Source organism: Melampsora larici-populina (assembly GCF_000204055.1).
Source record: "Melampsora larici-populina 98AG31 unplaced genomic scaffold MELLAscaffold_60, whole genome shotgun sequence".
Lineage (NCBI taxonomy): Eukaryota > Fungi > Basidiomycota > Pucciniomycetes > Pucciniales > Melampsoraceae > Melampsora > Melampsora laricis-populina.
The window spans coordinates 69,369-89,997 of record NW_006768824.1 but is presented as its reverse complement, the minus strand read 5'-3'; the positions used below and the strand labels follow the sequence as shown (position 1 = coordinate 89,997).

Genomic DNA, 20,629 nt, shown 5'->3' with positions numbered 1-20,629 from the left:
ACCACATGATCTGAGGCAGAGAGGGGATAGTATAGTGGATTAGCAGACAACAGAAAGTGAGAAAATCAAAAATGAATAGAAATTATCAAGGGACATAGAAAAAGGAAATAAGTTGAAGAAAGCATAAACTACTTCTTAGCCTCGGTGTTAGAAGATTTGTAAGCTAGGATATAAGCTTCAGGTTCAGAAAAAGTAATGGATAGTGATCTCTTTGACTTCAACCACTTGTGTGCTCCTACAAGCTTCTGAATCATCTTGCCTGTTAATGATGCACAACTAGGCACCATAAGATCTGCCACAGATGAAAAGGTGCATTTGCACAGGCAAGATGTGCCTGATACTGCGAGATGGTCACAAGCAAGGGATCCAAGTACAAGGGAATATTTTACATTCTCCTATAAGTAAGACTGCCACTTATTACATCCTTCAGTGTGTTATGAATACACTATTTCAATATGTTTCAAGTTAGAGTCAAAAGCTTTGAAATAGGGTAGACCTGAGTACTGAGGTTTTAAGTAGGGGTAATGAGGGTGGTGAACTACATGTTGTTTTTGGTTGTTGCATTTGAATTGAATGATCAAAAATAGAGTTGAAAATTGAAGTGATATGACAATTGAACTGGTTCAGGCATGCTCACATAGTCTCTAGTATTAAAAAAGGGGTGAGATAGATCAAATAACTTTCATCAAGAACCATAACTGTACTCTGTTTCTTGTTCTTCACAGGTGCTGATTGAGGTTGTGATGAGTTGGGACAGTCTTGACTGGCGGTACTTTTTCTCTTACAATGTCCAACATTGCTGGAACCAGTTTTTTCAGATGAGATTGAATTGGAACAGAAGGTGATGTGGGGACAGGAGTGATTGAAGCCAAATCTGATACCTTGTCTTCTGGCCTGCATTATCCAGCTTCATCAGTAGGTACATAATTGCAGTGCACACTGTGAGTCTGGTGACTGCATTATGTGGCCAGTCCAAGGGCAAACTAGACTGAAAACCCTAAGGCTATGTTCACTCAAGTGCTTTTTTGTGAAAATTCACATTCTGGAAAGTCAAGAAACCAAATTCTGTGAAGTATGTTTGATTTCTTATTCACAAGCATTCTGTAAATCACATAATGCTTATAAGAAGTCTTTTTTCATTGATTTCCAAGAATGCAATAATATCACATTTTGTTTGCATTCTGTGATTTCTTTTTCAAACTTTCCTGCCAATCAACCCCTGTGTAAATCGCTGTACAGGTCACTTGAAAATCCATCCCACCACCTTTCTCTGACTCACCATCCATCCTTCATCACCATCCTCAATTGACAGCATCCTTAACCCAACTTATACCAATCATTCTCATTCTCAACTTAACCTGGTGTTTATACAACATGCCTACCTTTGAAGTTGTTCTTGAATTCAAACTTCTTTTGGTTCAAATTGGGAAGTATTAGATGTATCAGGATTAGGTTGATTGATATTTGGAGATGGTAAATTAAAGCTTTGTTCTACATCTTACAAGAAGTACACATTACCCCCCACTGAGTGGTATAATTGCACCAGGTACAATTACACTGAGTCAAATACATGTAAAGAGCTAAAGCTTTGTTCTACATCTTACAAGAAGTACACATTACCCCCCACTGAGTGGTATAATTGCACCAGGTACAATTACACTGAGTCAAATACATGTAAAGAGCTCAGCGTAAAAATCAGAATTGCCTGGGGTCTGAGATTTTTACACCCAAATTTCTCACACCAGGCAATGCAGTGTAAAAGATAAGCTGTAAAATTACAAGTCCGGCCGGGCACCTGAATTTTACATCAAATTATTCACACCCGATTATTTCACACCAAATTGAAAAAAGCAAAATTGGTATAAAATCCAATAATAGGCTGGGTATTTTTGAATTTTTCACCAGCTACTTCCAACCAACTTGGTGTAAACATTTTGGTGCAAAATTCTCCCACCTCATTCAAAACAAATTAAAAACCTGGATTGGGTAAAAAGCTTCATCTCATAAAAGTCTCAACAGTTCCACAAATCCACAATCAATGTTTGTCAAGATGTTAAAGCCATGGTGACCAAAAGGCAAACTTAACTAAGTCCCTTGCTGACCTGTACTGGCCAGCTCAAACTAGGGTCAGCAAGGGACTTAGTTAAGCCAAAAGGGGTCAATTTGACTGTGGGCAGTCTTTGTTGAGTTATGTTCTAGACATTACCTAAGATGGACCAGATACAATAAGCCACAAACTCAAAATTTGGTTGATGTGATGCATGAAGTTTTGCAGACATTTGTGCTCTCAACTTTTGGGATATCACAAGGTCACTGATTGGGACTTTATTTCTATAGAGCTTCACTTATCTGTGGAAGATGATCCAAACAAACCAAAGAGTGTGTTTTCTAATTTAGCAAGTGAATACACAGAACATGCAGCAATGAGTTATATGATTTATCTCAAAAATACATTATCTTTGATGAACCCACTATGTTCAAGTATTTGAATTTCATTGATTTGAGAGGTTCTGTTAAGGTTTAATTGAAAAGGAAGAGCCTTCAAGAAGGTTTGATTTTGCTATGTACCATTATATTGAGCCAACTGACTTGTGTTTTGATGTTTTCCTGCTTTGATCACATGTATTGAGTATGACATCATATTTTGAATGCATAGAAAGAAATTTGTGATTGCTGTCAACATAGTCAACCTTCTGCTCAACATTTTCAAGAAAAAATATATCTTCATTGAGTGCCTGTTGTTCATTGTGCAAGTTTTGGGTTCTGATTTCTAATTCTTGGTTTTGTGGTATTAGAAGCAAGTCATCTCTAATTACTTGATTTTCATTCATGCTGATGCATTGGTGACTTGCTAATGTTTTGGTTTGGATGGGTGGAAGGGCTTTTTCATTGTAGAATTGGTTGTTGGTTGAACTTGAGGCCATAGCTTGAGTAAAGTAATTCATCTCTTTGTGCTGGAGATTCATTGCTCTTTCCCAATGGTGGTATGGATTGAAATTTAGGACAAAACTCCTTCTAAGTCTAGTACCAGGAAATCCAGGTGTGTCCAAGTTGATTGGGATTTGTGGAATCTGTATGACATCAGGGTTGTGGTTTTTGTGATATGATTCAATAGTTTCCTGTGTTTCCTCATATCTTGGAGGGTGTATATAATACTTCATATTATCATGCCAGTCAGACCTGCTTTGTGAGAGATGTTGACTTAGAAATAGTCTTTCATCAGGCTTTTGAAAGGTATGGAATAAGATGAAAAGTTGGTAAGTTTGAGCTCGAGTTCTTTTTACAACCTTTATTCTTGCAAAAACAAACCTACATAGCCAAAGCTATCTTGGGATCTATAAGTATCTCTTTTGAGTACACGACTCCCAAGATGTATCACCTTGGGCCTAGATATTGAATCTTGGGTGCCACCTTGTTGACTCAAAATTTTGCCTTTTGCTCCTTGAGTTCCATTTTGATCCATATCCATTGATGTTTTGTCCCTTGATGATGGTTCCTGTCTTCTCCAATCTTGAATAAGCTTATAGACTAGAAGACTGCAGGACAAAAGTAGCAAGATGACGCCAATTGCAGCCACTACTTTGACCGGGAGAGTTGAGACGGGCGGTGGTGCTTGGACTTCCAAGTGTTCTTCTCCCTGAAATTTGGTAGTTGCCTCATGGTTTGGTTCAACTGGAGAAGTGCTAGAATTTGGGGTTAAAGGCAAGGCCCGGTTCCCTCTGTTTTGCTGGGGATTGGTTTCATTATGGGGAAACGTAGGGGCTGTAGGGGCTGACCCCAAAAACGAAAAGATTGCAATAATAAGATGTCATTCCTCGAAGTCGAAATTTTGCAAGCCAAACAAGTGTGCACATACCTGAGGTAAATGTCTGGGGTTTAAAAATGTTGACCCTCGTCTTTTGATTCGGATTCGGGTTCGGTTGCTTCAACATTGCGCATATATGAGATGCCCAAGTTTCAATTAGACTAAAGAAGACGTATGCATAGGTATGCACCCGCGGCAATTTACCAAATAAATTAAAATAGAAATAAAATGGAATGATCGTCTATGCCCTTCGTACGTAAAGCCGGTTAAATGATAGTAAAAATTAAAAGAAAGGCTGAGGATTGCGTAAGTCATGTACGCTGTGGGTTCCCGTCTGGTAGTATTGACTTGTAAAGCCACACGAAGAGTATCACAAGAAAATTAAAGAGCCGATGTAGATTTGTGACGTCTGTGGAGTTCTTTTGTATGTATTTCATAGGAACGAGTGATGAGAGAAAGCAACAAGTCTTGGAGTTTCAACGACCGCATAACACACTAGGATAAGATTTATGTTCAAAGAGTCAAAAAATCGACTGTTCTTGATTCTTGATCCAGTGAATCAAGCAAACATCGCTTCGTGTAGACCATGTCTCGTCGCGCCGGACGGGACGTGAGGTATAATGGGCATAAAACATCCTCAACCATGAGTCGTTTCGCACCTCGTATACATACATACATACATAGCTTCAAGTTGCCGGAACACGGCTGAGTTTTCTTGCACTCAAAACAGCCCATGACGCACTCAGATCGGCAGACACTTTACCATGGGATGCGGGTTATTCTGGCGCGTGGTTAGAATTGAATGATGATGACATCAATCCAGAAATTCACTCTAAGGACAATCGGCGAGAGCTTACGGCGCTCAAAATCCGGAGGAGGCAACTCAGAGAACGAACGCGCTTGTGAGTTCGTAATTGAAAACCGTGGCTTGGCTGCGACGGGAATCGGTGATACGTGGGGAATTGAATAGCTTTGAGCTTTTGATGAAACTTCTTCTGCAAATTGCGATCTCACAAGTCATTTCCTGACAGTCGATGGGGTTTTCTCGGAGCACTTGAGTCTGTGTGACAGGCGGGATGAAGTCATGGGCTCTGTCCTTGAATCGCCCGTGAATCGCCCGGGGCACCAGGCTCAACCCTACTTGGCACTTGAGGACATCAACAGCCTTGAGGGGAAAACCAACTTGATTCGGAATGTTTGGACACATAACAACAATTAATCTGTGTGCCACCAGACGGAACATTGGTGTGAACTATGAATTTCCGAGCTGGCAGGTACGGGTTGGACCTTCAAAAAGTGAAGCAAAAGATCATGAACAATCAAAGTAAGGCGGATAGGTAATCTTTGAGCTGAAAATCCAAGTGAAAATATTCCTTAGATGGAAAGCCGAGCCAAGATGGAGGCTGAGGTGGAATTCCTGAGTAAATTACGAACCACACCTCCCAACTTTGACAGGGCAAGTTTTATCTTTCCATTTGGAAGATGATAGTGTTTCCGTTTATATAGTCGAAGAACTTTTCAGTTTACAGTTTGAATGCACAACGTCTCACTCTATTTCACTCTTTTCGTTGGAATCACTCAGCAATTGATCGTTGTTCATATTTTGTATCTTCCTTTCATCATAGTATAATATCCGACAACTATCGTCTCATCTTACCCTTCTGTTTTCTAATCAGAGTCCAATAATCTGATTAAACGCACGCGCTTTTCCAGTCTTCGAAATCACTACCATTGACCTAAGGCCACATCAAGAAAGGTTTATTGAAAGTAGTTTTTCTACCTGCCCAGACTTGCGGTCTCAGCCAACAAGTTTTTTCGTGAGCAGCCTTTTGATCTCTTGCTCTTCATCATCGTCCTATAACTCAAGATATCACAGACACCTTTGCCTTTAGCCTGAATTTCTGTGACACGTCCCCTCGTATTGGAAAGAAGAAAAAACCTGTCAGCACATCATCACTGCAGAGTTGACTTTGCTTCTCAACCAAGTTTTAAAACGCGATGTGCGTGAAAAAGGATTTGATTACGACTCATCCTTATGCTTCGTGTGACTAATGCATGGAGTTTGTTGTTATCTCTGACTTCTGGATGCAGAACGCCACTAAAGCTCGTGGCCTTTCCCGATCATAAGCCACTTCGTCCGTTCATTTGCACTTCGTGAGTCTGCGCACCTATTTGTTTTGGCCAGTCTTCCTGGAGCTCGTCAAGAGATTACCTAGTAGTTGTACCTTACCAAGCTTCTGACACCAACATCCGATTCCTACCACTAGCGCGTCAATAGCGATAGGCGGTTCATACTCCTGGATCACTTCGTTTGAATTGGATTTCGAGTACCTCTTCTATATTCTCTGATTAGACTTTGAGCTGTAGTTTTAGACCTCTGCCAAAATGACGACCAAGATTTCCAACAGATCCCGATCATGCGATCAGAAGCGGGAGAAATCCTTACTGACGTCACCGGCCAGCAGTAGCAAATTGTCAGGTAAATTTGAGTCTGAACGGATACCTACTGAAGTATGGTTTCGGATATTCTCCTTTGTGATTGAATCTGCTTGCCGGCACGAGGAAGTCGACCACTTCCACTTGGGTTGGAGGGATGAAGTAGAAACGCTGATGTTCGTATAATTTTCGTCTTGAAAATTGGACAGACCACTTGGTCTCTACACAAAACCGATAGATGCTGATTATGATTATTGGACTGGTATCAAATGGCAAAAATTGCGCCATGTTAATGTCACGCACTCCGCGTGTATCCTTCTGGCTCGCCGTGATTTTCTTCTTTGCAGCGATGTAGAAGAAAGGTCGAAAGCCCTTGCCCCTATTCGCCTTGTATCCCGTCATTGGCTTCATCTCAGTACCCCGCTGTACTTTCAAAAGCTTTTGGTCCCGAACCGGAATGATGAAGTCTACTCGGCATATATTCTTCGCCTAACGCATTTGTTAGCCGCTTCACCGCCGCCACGCGTTCCAAGAGGGCACAAAGATATCCCTTATGGCCAACACGTTCGAGAAATAATCATCAAGATCACCAATCCTTGTGCAATCTCAGATCTTCTTCTTTCCATCCATCAACTTGTCCCACACGTCGTCCAATTATCCTCGCTGCGTCTTAGTCAGCTACCGAGCTTACTCAGTCCTGCAGTCGTGTTTCCCCGATTGAATTCTTTAAGTGAGCTCAGCGCAGTAACGATCCCGACCCCTTCGGCTACCTTTTGTCGCCATATGAATGGCCCGTCGCCAATCGCAGTCGAGGAAAGCTTCCTTAGCCTTGTGAATCATCATCCGCTTTTACAAAGACTTTCTTGCCGGGGCTTTCGATTAGACTCTTCTCGCTTCATCGATATACTCCGCTCGAGCTTGTTATCTGTTCCTCTAGTTGATCATCTAAATACCTCAGCGTTAGAATTTTCAGGTCTTCGATCACTTCATTTCGGACTGGATTGTGTCTTGGATCTTGAGCTACTAAAGCGTCTTCCAAGTGCGACACCGTTTTTAGAACAGTTGAGTTTTTGTGACTACGGTGGAAGCGCATAGTTTTGTCGAGCTGATGAAATCTAACCTTGCATCATTGAATTTAGATTACACGTAGATGCTGGCTGTCGGATCATAGACGAACAAAATGTTACTGGAGGCGTGGACAGATGGAATATTCTGAAGCTCGTCGGAGCACTTCCAAGCCTATCAAAATTCAGTCTTATTGGCCGCCAGTCACTTCCTAATCCGGAAATGGACTGGTGGGAGTGCGAAGATATTTTAAAGGTCTGCATCAAACTTCATAATTTACCGAGATGCACAATTCACTTATGACGGCGGTGTTATTGATCTGATACAGGTTGGCAAGAATTTGAAGCAGTTGAATTTGAGGATAGGCTCAACGGGAGAGGGAATTTTAAGTGACATGCAGCAGCTGAAAGGGCTAAACATATGGCACAACTCACATGTTCACGGTTACGAAGGATGGGGCATCATACCCATCAAACACACTGTTGAAGTTGGAAACCTTGGACGTGCACTATGTCGGGCAGGGCTAGCGTGGCCTAGTGACGAGAATGGAAGGAAAGACATCTGGTTGAAGCTAAAATCATTAACATCATCACTGCATCACATAAATTCCAGCTCACAGAGGTCTAGTTTTTCATAGAAACACTAAGCTTCTTATGCGATTGAGAGACTCATCTTCATTGTCTATGTACTACAATCAATTTTTGGAAACTGCATCAACTTAATCTGGATCTTGTCAAATGTATCGGATTGCAATCACATTGGGGGGTCTATATGTCTCAATTCTGAACGTCGCGTAGCACATGAGTTCTTTTCATTGATTTCATATCTTCATTTCAGTCTCTCTTCATTGTAAATATGTTTACTTTACCATCCATCATTAGCATGTATCATTCTACCTTGAATCGTTTACAATACTTATCGACCACGATTTTATCAGACCACGTCATAGGTCAAGGAAGCCGTGTTTGGCTTCAATCACCATACTCTTGTTCGATCCTGCCGTCCATATTAATTGTTATCCATATTCATGTAAAGCAAAGTTGCAGGTAGGAGCTTTTTATAAGCTGGGAAGTTGTTTTTTAAGCTTTTCTTTCTCTGTGTTGAAAATCCGCAAAAGAATTTCCAAGATTATCCAGATGAGTCTCAAAAGTAGAAACGATCTAGCATATTTCAATAGGGACTGTTCTCATTTGAGAAAAAAAATGTCATGATAATAATCAAAAAAGAATGAGTCTCTTGTAGTAATCCGGAGATATAAACAATCCAAAGTGATATGAAAGGATGAAAAGATAATAAAAATAGGATATATTGAAATGTTATATGATGATGATGATCAAAGAGAATGAAGATTTCATGAGGTTTTTATTTCATGTTTATATGATTGTAAGATATTGTTGAAGATTGCGAAGGAACTCATTGGGATCTCGCGCGCAGAATACTGCAGTCACTTCAGATTTATACCACTTACAAAGATGTGAAGAGAAGTGGAAATATTGGGAAAGTCTAAAAAATCCCCTCCTGTCCGTAAGGCATGGTAAGGGGCATCTTGAAACCGAGTCTTCTGGAAGGTTTTAGAGGCGCAATATCCGAGTTGGTGAAGGGATTAAAGTCTTCAACAAGCTTCTACATCACTTTATCCAATCATTCAGTAGTCAAACAAATGAAAAATAGCTTGGTCAGTGCTCATGTAAAAACAACAAGGTATAGAGACTAGATCTTACTTCGGATACATTCGAGTATGAATGATCAGTTTGACGCGAATCTAGTGATTCCCGATAGATCTCAAGCTTTCGAGATCCCAATTTAGGCAACTTTTTCTCTTGAATGATTTTGTCCGATTCTATGAGTGGTCGTCAACTGAGCAGAGCCAAAGTTGAGGGGAAATCAGGGGTCGTTTGTTGCATACGACTTTCCGGTCTCGCTTTTTGCCACTTCGAAGGTCTCTTTTTGGGGGAAATTTGGAAGATTCGCAGAGTTTGAAGTAGATTGAAACCTCTGTGTGATAATCAAGATGGCTGGAGGTGTTCTATTGCTTCGGAGTGATTTCCTAATCAAAAGTGTTAAATAAGAATACTACGCCCTATGAATAATCTAACCTCATTCATATGGAAGTCTCGTCTGATTTCGAAACGAGTTGTTGTAATAATTTGATGATCCTGGTGGGTCTAATGGAGCCTGACCACGAGGTTGGGTATAATGAGGTACTTCTAGGTGCTCAGGCGGATAGTACGAGTACCTTGACTGAGCATCTATATCTGATCCCTCTAGCTCTTGTCGATATTCTCTTCCAAAGTAGTTTGAGTCATATCTTGATCTTGGTGCTACAGAAGAGTCTTCTTCAATTGCATACTTCAACTTGCCTCTGCGATCAAGCGTGTACCGTGGATCATAGGGCCTTTCATCTGGATGCATCACATCATACTCCGGTTCATTTATTGTGTATCTTGCATCAATATGTTGGCCGGTTGGACTGGCAATTGATGTCGGCGCATGATAGTAACCATCAATATCGTATGTCGATGGCTCCCTACGCCACTGCTTTTCGGTCGTATGTGGATTGTACTCGTGTCTTGGCAGAATGGGTGGAGGAGGTCGCGGATTGTAGAATTCCATAGATTCTCGAGCGTAGATGTTATGATTCGGTTGGGTTGGATAAACTTTCCCCGGCGGCGGCAAAGGAGGATAAGTCATGTTGGACGTTGGTGGCGGTCTCGTGAAGGAAGGATGAGCTTCTCCAGGCGGCCGAATGTAATCCATTGAATATGGACCTTCAGATGTTTGAAATTGGGAGGAGGCTTGTTGACTTCCTTCGACTGAAGACCGCTGTTGGCGCTTACTAGATTTCATCTTGAAGATAATCACCCCGATGATCACGAGTAAAACTCCAACCCCACACGCGATACCAATGATCATCAAATTCTTCTTGCTGTCAGCTTGTGCTGGTGGTTTACGTGTTTTGGCAGTTGAACCTGGCTTTAGCGGACTCCCAGGTTTATTGGACGGTCTAGGAGCCAAAGGACTAGCACGCGTAGAAGCTATTTGAGTAATGCAGGGTAATCACATGTGATCAGTGACAGACAAAACATCATGATCTAGTCAGACAGCTCTGAACCGAACTCAATACACATAAGAATATCTATGCTTACAATTTGAAGGCGTTGTTACTGCAGGAGGATTGGCTGGCTGGCTGGTTTGAGAGCTTTGAGGTGGTGAGGGTGCAGCAACTTGAGCAGGACGGGCGGCAGTTGCTGGGTTTTGCTGAGCACCATTTCTATTGTTTGCCGAAGCTGGAGTAGAGGCTGGAGAAGCGCTAGCACGAGGAGGGGGAGCCGATTGAGAAGGACGTGATGAAGTTGGATTTGTTGGACTTGAAGGGGAAGGTTGGGAATTGGGAGGGGCAGATTGGGAATTCGTTGGGCGTGTGGCGGCTGTGGTAGGAGATGCAGTAGTGGTGATGGGTCTAGGAGGTGTTTGCCGACGAAAAAGATCAGGCAACATCGACGCAACATCTGGGTACCTTTGCCGAGCCAGATTTATGTTTTGTAGCTGGTGAGTGAGATCCACTGGTTGGATATTTTGGCCAATCTGAGCATATTTCATGATGGTATGGGTGCTGCGGGGTCTGAATGAGTGAATTGAGTCTAGAAACCTGTGAAGTTGCATATCTAACGTGAGCATTGAGCCATATCATGCGGTGCAATCGGTAGCTGATGTTGATAAAAATTATTGAAAAAGAGGAAAGAAATTAGTGATGGGTCCAAGAGACGAACTTTGCTTTCCAAACCTCTTTTTCTTAATGATTTTGAGGGGGTATTGTCAAGTGACCTCGTCGAGCGGATTAGAGTGAGTGAAACGACACCAGACTGAAGTCGAAATCCCAAATCGTGGTGATCCGTCACTTGGAGGTCGCGCAAACAAAAAAACAAGATGATGCGGATTGGGAATTGTTCTCCAACGCGATCTCGCTCTTGGTGAAGAATATTGTGTCAATGATCACCATGCGCCACAAAAGTTGATGTATCACTTGTTACAAAAACCTTCTCGACCATGATGAAGAAGGTTCTTCGAAGGGTTCGAGTCACTCAGCTACAATTGTGCGATGTTTGAGAAGTTGAGAAACCCTTCGGATCAATCCGTGACTGTAAGAGAGGAAATAGAATTACCGTCCACATGACAAACTCCCACCAGTACGAATTTCATTGCAAAGGTGAATTGAAGTTGTTGTCAAAACTATCAAACGGAGCCCGTCGTCTGGCCAACCTTCCTGAACAACATTGGATGGAGTTTCAGATCCGATTAGGAATCTGGGTCACCAAACCCAACCCAAAGCCACATTCTTTACCTTACCATCTCCAAATCTTATCCATGCCGTCGAAGCCCATAATCACAAACTGCACATAACCGGAGTCATGCAATATTCTTTCATTCTAAGCACATCTGACTCTGAGATCACATAACTTGGAATTTGCATCCGATGGACTCGAAGCAGGCTGTATCGATTGTTTAGGATAGAGGCAGACACGAAAACACATGTCGAGCTCTTGAAGCCATCTATGGTAATGCTCAATGGGTTCACAATGAGGTTATATCAAAGAGGGTTCGACCAGGTCAGAAGCCGGAATTCGAAATCATGCAGAAGCCCAACCCGTGCTCGACCCTTGAACTGGAAATGTCACATAAGGGTGCGATCTTGTTTGTTGTGATGAAATGCTGACGGTATATTTATAATTTCACCATGTACCCGGTTTATGAGTGTCTATCGATTTGTTTTGCACAAATCGAACTCGATTTGCTTGGGTGATAGAGAAAGTCACAAAAAGGGTAGAAGTTTGAGGATGATGAACACTGAACAGAAAGCATGATGAGGTGATGAGGATGAGCCAGACCCAGCCTAAAGACCCTTTGATTGGGTGACGAGTTTAAGATCTGAATAAGATTCATGGTATATGGGAGATTGTGGAGAAATGGTCCGAGCATGAGTCTGAATGTGTTCATCAAGTTGTCATCAACTTTGACTCATTTTCACTTTGTAAACTTGAACATCAACGTATCAACAATCGATTGTCTTTGAGTTTACCCAAGAAAGGCTTCTCAAACTGAGTCTGAGCCCATAACATCCATAAGTAGTATTCAATCGATGATATCTTCATTTCTGAGTCGATCGTATTCGTAACAGAGGATTTTCTGATTTCTATTTATTCAACCCACATCCTACTATACGAACTTTTTCATCTACAGTCTGAGTCTCGATAACTGACTTTTCATACGCACCAAAGCTCTCAACTTGATATCATGAATGGTAAACAAAAATCTGCTGTGTTCCAATCGGTCATGATACCATATACTCCCCAAGCTCCAGAAGACAGTAGGCATCATAAAAGGGCGAAATTGAACGACGGGCATCATGCCCAAGAACTCGACCCTGGTTCTGAGTCACCCCCTGGTAGGTCGCCCTGCTTTTCAGCAACACAAAGTGGATTGGATCACTGATCAAAAATCATGTTTCCTGGCTACAATATTTTGATCAGCTTTCTCACCTCAGGGAAGTGATAATCGACATCAAAAGACCCTCAGATCGGGTCGAACTTGGATACCTACTCCTCTTCATGAATTAGAGCCAGAGTGGGCCAGAAATCGAACCGAAGTAGTCTCCTCGGCGGCTTCCGCGTCTAGTGTCTCGATATCAAGTCCAGGTATGTGGTTCTCTATACTCAACTTTTCATCTTCTAAAATCTGACTTTTGAGATTAATTATTGATGAAATTGAATTTTTCCATTCGGACTCGTAAGACACGGTGTCTCCGATGGCTAAGAAGATCAAAAAAATTATATGCGGTCCGAATGGCTCAAGTAGTCGTATGCTTCGAGACAACAATGGACGGGAAGCCCCAAGAAAGAGCTTCGGTAAGGATGATAATATATTTGATTATCTTACATTCATAGATTTAAAGATAAGATCTTATAGTTTTCATTGATTTTGGGTATAATAAAAATTGATCAGTAGGACAAACTAAGGATACGACACCATCGAACAAGCTTAAAGAGATTCACGGTCCGTTTTTACACAACTCGAGATCTAGCCTTTGTTATTTGTCTGTTCTGATGTGAGGAATTCCTTGCAACAGCACCGGTCAAATTCACAGCAATCCAACCACCATCAAACTATCTAGGATCACAAAATGCTAAAGTAACACCCCGTCCCGCCGACAAGTTATCAACAGATCGATTTAAAAATACGCCAAGAGCAAACGAGCTTGGTAAAGCGGCCATAGGTCAGGATTTCCAAAACCGAGATTCAAATATTTTTCACCTGTTCTAATTAGACGACGTTCTTTCAACAGCCCCACGCAAGCCAAATGCAGCCCAACAACGATGTATAGAAGAAGCCAAAGTAGCACAACGTATAAAGCACAGAGATAAAATAGGACATCAATTGATGGCGGAATTGCTTGATATGGGAAATCGATCACGAGATGTTCAAAGTGTATGTGCTGATCGATTCAAATGGAACATGGAGTATTGGCTTGGTTACTTTAAACAAACTACAAAAGTGTTAATATTGGGCCCGGTTAGCACCTTAAGTAAATCCGAAGGTAAGAAAGGGAAGAAAAAGTCTTTAGGTCAAATGGATTGGTCGGTAAAATGTGAGATGGACGCCTTAGAATTATGCATTTTGAATAGTAATGGTGATCCTCCGACCCGATCATCTGAATGGCTTGAAAGTTATGCTTCAGAGGAGTTCACTTGTGTGTTCTTTCATAGAGCCTGCGTTGAAGAAATCTTTGATGAAGCCAAGTCCTCGCTATACAAGATGACTTCTCAACGACGACCTAGAATTCAATTCCTTGGTCAGTAATTCCACTAGCACAAATTTTTGTTGGATACCGTACTGACTTTGCTCTTAATGCTTGTCAATGTCTTGATATACAGAATTTGGAAATGGCGCTTCTAGTCCCTCTCCAAGGGTAGAGCCCATTTTAAAGGCAGGCAAGTATTTGAACATCAAATCAAATTGATTCAAGATTTTATGAAGTTAAACTGATTGAGCCATGTCTCCTACTGTGAATTCAGGTGCAATTATGATCCCAACCTTGTGCAGTTTAATCAAATCAGCAGAACAAACAGAACAAGACAAAATTTATTATCGATTACGTGATGCAAATAAGATCAATCCATTTTTACGAATCTTTTTACCAAGAATGGAAGCACCAGAATCGCATGAATTAGACAAAATTCCAATAGAAGATTCGATGGAATTATTAGATAGTTTTCGTTCAATGAATGATTCAATTCATCTTCCTTTAGAAGAATTTGTTTTATCTACTGAAATCGGATTTCAATTACTTAATGAAACTTTTGGAAAAGATGATATGGATGAAGATGATTATTTTGATGATGTGAATTCTGAAATTAAAGAAATTGTAAAGGCTTTGTTGGTGATTGGAAAAAAATTAAGAAATCATTTTCGTAGGTTTATTTTACTTGTTGACAATTCTTCACCTCTTCTCAAGAAACCAGATCATACGAGATTCAGCGGGGTACGTGATGCTTTTTCGCTTCTTTTGTGGTTCTTTTGTTAGAGCTGACCAATTTCTGACTTGCGTCGCTGCTTGTTTTCAGATTGAAGTAATGTCTATTGAAGCGGGATGTAAATTGGCTGAAACCAATGAATTTTAATGCTCAAGTCAACTTTGGCTTTCAAAGTTTTAGTGAATGCACTGATTGTTTAAAAAATATGATTACTGTCTTTTGTTTGTATCTACTATGTTTGTGGAGATAGTGTCAGCCAGAGTGTGAGTAAAAATGGCTTCATGATTGTTTTGAAAAACTGGAGAAGGTTTGTATGACAAGTTCAACAGAAAATTCATTTAGTTGCCTGGTTTTACATTCAGACTACTTGAAGAGTTTTCGCAAGATAGTGTGTACTATGATCTCCCAAAGAAGCCCAACTTGAAACCCCCTCATGAATTACAAAAACAATAGCAATTTGCTTGAATTTGAATACAAGAATGAAGCGCTAGACTGTGAATCTATAAAATCTTGTCTAATGACACTGGTAGGTCAAAACAAAAAAACAAAGAAGCATGAAATACTCCTAAAGCACTCACAAAAGGAGATACAATGTAGCAAAGTAGACAATTAGAAAGTAAATTGTAAGTTGGAGCACACATCACTACTAGTACAGCTAGAATTTCATAGCAATGAGTTCTATAAAGTGGTGTTTCATCTCTCCTCAGCTTCACTGCATTGAATTTGTAGTATCAGATGTACCAGGTTCTTGGCAATCCTATCCCTCCAATCTTCTTACTCAGCAATGATAAATTTCTATCAAAAACCTCTGTTGCCAAGAAGCCTAGCTCAGTTGAATTTCCAAGCACTCCCTTTGAGAGTGTGGAGGTCCATGATTTTAGAAGATATTTCACATATTTAATTGGGATTTGCTTTCTTGCCAATCCTGCCAATTCCCAAAGTCTTCGAAAAGATTTTTGGGTATCCAGCCAATCTTTATCAGATTTGTATCCTACTTCTGGTGCAGTGAATAAGACATTTAAGTTTCCCTCAAAATCTAGTTGGTTCCACTTGTTGAATTCTCCCTTCAAAAATTTCCATGCATTGGAACTGATCATCTTGAGTTGATCTTCTGTAACATGATCTTGGTGAAGTGCCCTGACAAGCCCTATGAATCCTACAGTCACTCTATACTCTACCATACTTAAAGCCTGAACAATCTTTTCCAGATTTGACTTATGTATATTTGAATGTATGTCATTGGACTGTGACATCCTTTGCATTTCATTTGTGACTATAGGTATATTACAGTGGTAAAGAGTTCTGTAGGAATTTAATAATCTGTCAAGTAAGGATCCAAAGAATTTGTGGATATCATGACACATATCAAAACCTTGAGGGGACAGAAACTCTGCCTGCTGGAAGAGGTCTTCCATTGTCTTGTGTTTGTGATTTTGGGACATGGACTTTCTTGTTCTGCTTTTGGATTGCAATACCTCCCATGCTGGGTTATTTATCCCAGCTCTTGAGTAAAATCCACCTTGTCTATATATAAAATCTGGATCATAAACATGCAGAGATTTTTGCTTCACCTTCTCTAGATCAATGGGAAGATCATGTGACACTGGCTCATACTTGGTCCATTCATATATCAAACATGTGAATATTTGGATTGCTATAGTTGTGAGTCCATAGGTATCTGCCAAGTATTTTAATAAAAAATTAGGTTCCAACAGATATGTTGCCTCATTGGTGTGAAGTGTTGTTCGAGATGTTCTATCCCCAGGACTGCTTTGAAAGTTTATATCTTTGAGACTTATTGTGTACCATTGTGAAAAAAACCTTTTCAAAAACTCCCATCCATGCCACATAATATCTGTCTGCAAAGCCATATCATCTCCATGATGATGATGGACAGACAGGATACCCAAGAAAATTGCTGTGACATGGATTTGGGCACATTTCAAAGCTTGACAAACATTTTTAATTGCAATGTGATCTTGAGGCAGGTCTTTGAGTAGATTGGTATTCATATTATAAAACCAAAGGGGAATTTCATAACAAAGGCTAGGAGTTCTGGACACCTGGAAGGTACCAATCTTCTGTAAAGTTTGCATTGCATCTCTTGATTCCTGCCTGCGTGACTGTTTAGCTATCCTAGCATTAAATTTTTCTTCATCAACTGAATGATTGATACTGGCGCCTTGATTTTTAGAATTTACATTTGCCAAAAGCCTTGAGATACTTCCTGATGTTGAGGCCTGAAGTCTATCATTGGGGTGTGCCAAAGAGCTTTCCAAGGTATTTTGGTCTCCACAGATTATATCATGTTTTTCATTATGCAAATCCAAAGCTTTCCTCTTTCCAGAAGACAATTTCTTTTGATTGGTTAGATTTGGTTCAGATTGATTGCTCAGGCCTCCACAGATTATATCATTTTTTCCATTATTCAAATCCAAAGCTTTCTTCTTTCCAGAAGACAATTTCTTTTCATTGGTTAGATCTGGTTCAGATTGATTGCTCATGCTTTCAAATCCCTGTTCCACTACCTGGGACAATTCATTCCAAAGTGGTGTATCAGTGCTCATTTTTGCCTGGAGGGGATATTGATTGTGGCATGATTGCAAATCTTCTGGTGTTGAAATATAGTTTTGAGTGATTTGTGGTGTGTATTGACCAGGCTGAGGATCTTCCATATTTATCAAAGCAGATCTGTAACTTTGAATATTATCCTCCGCTGGGTTAGTAGTACTAGTATGTTCCAGTTGATTGATGGATTCAGACATCGAAGGATTCCATGGCTTATTCCAATAAGCTGTATGAACATGGTTCATGTCTGCTGCCAATCTTTCTGGATGTGTGATGAATTGGCTTATCTGAGGATATCCCAGACCCTTCCAGCCACATCCATACTGATTGAAATCATCTTCCATCAGGTTGTTTGAGTTTTGTAGATGATGCACTGGATCAAAGCTAAAGGAATTTGCCAGTGAGTCTACATCATATGTGTGACTCTGGTGCACAGCTGGTGATTGTGTTGCAAGTATTGATTCTTGGTTCATTAAAGGCCTCTGTTTTAGCATCATTGGTTGGAAGCTGTCACCCCATGTTGGTGTGATCCTCACATGAGGGGCCTGTGTTTGCTGACCTAATAATGTGTGATGATCATATATCTGCAATTCATTGGTCATGAAGTTCTCAAACTCTAGTTGTGAAATTGAGTCATATTGAGATGTATGATGATTCAAATAAAGGGGAAAAGGTCTATCTGTGGTTCCAATAAGATTAGCTTGATGGTTTTCCGTACTTTGTCCATTAACACACATAAGATATCCGTTATCAAATGCAGTAAATGATTGTGTTGCTTGCCAAGTGGGGAACTCTTGTGTACTTTCACAATTGTATTGGTCTCCAGAATGACACTCAACACTTGCAATTGTAGCCAATTCATGAGGTTCCAAGATCCTTGAATTCCAGTCACTGTCTCCTGGTAGCCAGTTTATATCATGTCCTTTGAATAATTTGGGGTTTATGGGTGGAAGGTTGTGAAAATTGTCTCCCATATTGGTGTTTAGGAGTTCATCATTGTGCAAAAGGTTCTTTCCCAATGAGACATCCAGGTTCAAAAGTTTATTGCTCTCTGAAACATCATGTGTGATGAGTGATGTAATGGGGATGGGCTGGAATGCAAAGCTTGATGGAAGCAGACTTAAACATATAAGAAGAAACCAAGAATTTTTCATCTTTGATGCCGGTGAATACTTGGCCCTTTTGAAGACAAAGAACTGAAAAGGGTTTTGATAAGACTTAAACAAGAATCTAGAGAAACATGGAATTGAATACACCTTACATGTGTCACTTGAGATATTTTGTGTCTGTTGTTGAGGCAATTCTACACATTTTGCCTAGATACTGGGACAGGTTTTAAGTATCTGAATTCAGTAAACAAATGAGTATTGTAAATGAATTGAAATGTTATTTATGATAGGACCCAGGAATGGGCCTATTGAGATTTATGACAAAATTTCCAATGTTTGAGACCTTGAATCAGGCTAAATCAAAAAATCTTGATTGCAATGTTTGTTGTCACAAACCACATCCAGACAATTTTTTTTTGTGCAGGCCTCAAAACAAAAGATCTGGCCCCTTTCACGTGCAGGCACAGGGCTGGGTTAATACACAGCCATGTTGACTGTTGGCTGGTTCTTGGGAAAATCAAGTATGGAGACACTTTTTGATAGATTAATCACAAAACTTGAATCTGGACTACAATGGTGGCCAATTCTTGTGGTACCAGGACCAATACTAGTGTTGGGAAACAAGAAAACAATATGTGCAATCATGCTTTCAATCCTGTGTCACCACACAAACAATGAAGGTACAAATGCTTTATTTTGACATAAGCTTTGCCTGATATTGACAAAAACACTCAAATTCAAGGTTAAGTTCCAAATTTTTTGTCACAAACTTCATTAGAAGCATTCCTGGGTCCTGTTATAATATGTCTCATATTTGTTATAAGGATCTTTTGGTTTTCTTGAATTGGTCATTGTTATGACTGGCGTACATGGAAATGCAAGAGACAAGTGCTGAAGATGTTCCTGTGATGCAGATAGATTGCTAAACGGGGATACAAGCCTCTGCATGGAGAAAAGTATAATGTAGATGACTATGTACATAAGTGACTAAGTACGTATTGTGCCAAGTAGGTCACAGCATTCATTGCAAGGGTACTTAAAGTAAGTGTGTTGTGCTCCATATGTAGCAGGACATAGAGTTCGATTTTCTTTCTTTGCAGGGAAGATGACATTTTGAAGTACCTAATTTGCCAAACATCATTCAAAATGTCACTTTCCCTGCCAAAGATGAGATTTAAATGATATTACCCCTTGGAATCTATGTTTGGTAGCATTTGTAGCACAACATACTTACTTTGAGTGCCTTAACTGAACTAAGAATCTTTGAGAATATGTCTGGCAAAGTTCTTGTATTAGCCCCAAAGCATAGTTTAAATGGATTGAGCTTATGTTGAATGATAAACAGTGTTGAAACCGTTAGGGGGAGAGAATAACATCATGGGTCAAGGCATAGATTACTATATGTATACAGGTAGAAGTTAATAGGAAAGATAGGAAGATATTGCAAACGAGGGTCACTTGCATTGGGAATTCCATTGAATATATCAATGACCAATGAATACAACATATGGAAATTTTCAGAATAGAGAGAGAGGGATACCATTTGGCAGACTCACAGGGTGCCTTTAGAGAAAGGATGTAAGGATTGACAGTGAGCTATGAAATTCAGTCCTCCACCCCACTCTCCTACAAATAATAGTGATCACTGCACTACTTGCATGGTTGCATCTTTAACTCTACTCACTCTATAAAATGGACTACAGAGACAACTCTGCAATATCAGGGAAATCTTTCAATGCATAGGCAGTTTTAATAGGCACCTGTTTCATGGCATACATTCCAGGGAATAGTTTGATTCCAAGTTCACAGTCTATGCAACAGGTTGGATGGTGGGAAAGGTTAGGCCAGGCTTAAGTATTGAATCTGTATCAATATTGAGGTGCAGCTCCCTTTGATGAAGAAAGGGGAATTAAGTGTGCTTGTCAATCAGAAAATACCACCACATGTACAAAGTGAAGAGGACAAAAAGATTGTTTTTGAAGACTATAGTAGCTGAAGTATTACTCAGCAAGTCCAGTTCATCAACCAAATTGAGAATGAACATAAGCCATGCACAAAAACAAATTTCAATGCTCAACAAAGGACCAAGGAACAAGATCAAACGGCTTAGAGTGAGA

At 40.3% G+C, this 20,629-nt stretch overlaps 5 protein-coding genes across 5 annotated transcripts; 2 read left to right on the top strand and 3 right to left on the bottom strand.

The window, feature by feature from the left end:
* Nucleotides 1-2,331: 2,331 nt before the first annotated feature.
* Nucleotides 2,332-3,932, bottom strand: MELLADRAFT_111964 (uncharacterized protein; the record flags this gene model as incomplete). The annotated part of the gene is made up of 4 exons (XM_007416360.1): nucleotides 2,332-2,349; nucleotides 2,691-3,071; nucleotides 3,314-3,771; nucleotides 3,857-3,932. The coding sequence occupies 4 exons, from the start codon at nucleotides 3,930-3,932 to the stop codon at nucleotides 2,332-2,334; spliced, it is 933 nt and encodes a 310-aa protein (XP_007416422.1).
* A 1,314-nt stretch (nucleotides 3,933-5,246) lies between these two features.
* On the top strand, nucleotides 5,247-8,365 carry MELLADRAFT_73209 (uncharacterized protein; the record flags this gene model as incomplete). The annotated part of the gene is made up of 7 exons (XM_007416441.1): nucleotides 5,247-5,622; nucleotides 5,682-5,805; nucleotides 5,897-5,959; nucleotides 6,073-6,417; nucleotides 6,589-7,302; nucleotides 7,381-7,561; nucleotides 7,635-8,365. The coding sequence occupies 4 exons, from the start codon at nucleotides 6,191-6,193 to the stop codon at nucleotides 7,941-7,943; spliced, it is 1,431 nt and encodes a 476-aa protein (XP_007416503.1).
* A 1,038-nt stretch (nucleotides 8,366-9,403) lies between these two features.
* MELLADRAFT_111962 (uncharacterized protein) lies at nucleotides 9,404-10,906 on the bottom strand (the record flags this gene model as incomplete). Its single annotated transcript, XM_007416359.1, has 2 exons — nucleotides 9,404-10,341; nucleotides 10,453-10,906. 2 exons carry the CDS (start codon nucleotides 10,904-10,906, stop codon nucleotides 9,404-9,406), a joined length of 1,392 nt encoding a protein of 463 aa, XP_007416421.1.
* A 1,692-nt stretch (nucleotides 10,907-12,598) lies between these two features.
* Nucleotides 12,599-14,982, top strand: MELLADRAFT_111961 (uncharacterized protein; the record flags this gene model as incomplete). The annotated part of the gene is made up of 7 exons (XM_007416442.1): nucleotides 12,599-12,749; nucleotides 12,835-12,999; nucleotides 13,307-13,357; nucleotides 13,431-13,577; nucleotides 13,647-14,153; nucleotides 14,377-14,843; nucleotides 14,926-14,982. 7 exons carry the CDS (start codon nucleotides 12,599-12,601, stop codon nucleotides 14,980-14,982), a joined length of 1,545 nt encoding a protein of 514 aa, XP_007416504.1.
* Nucleotides 14,983-15,566: 584 nt separating this feature from the next.
* MELLADRAFT_67915 (uncharacterized protein) lies at nucleotides 15,567-18,557 on the bottom strand (the record flags this gene model as incomplete). Its single annotated transcript, XM_007416358.1, has 1 exon — nucleotides 15,567-18,557. One exon carries the CDS (start codon nucleotides 18,555-18,557, stop codon nucleotides 15,567-15,569), a length of 2,991 nt encoding a protein of 996 aa, XP_007416420.1.
* Nucleotides 18,558-20,629: the final 2,072 nt, after the last annotated feature.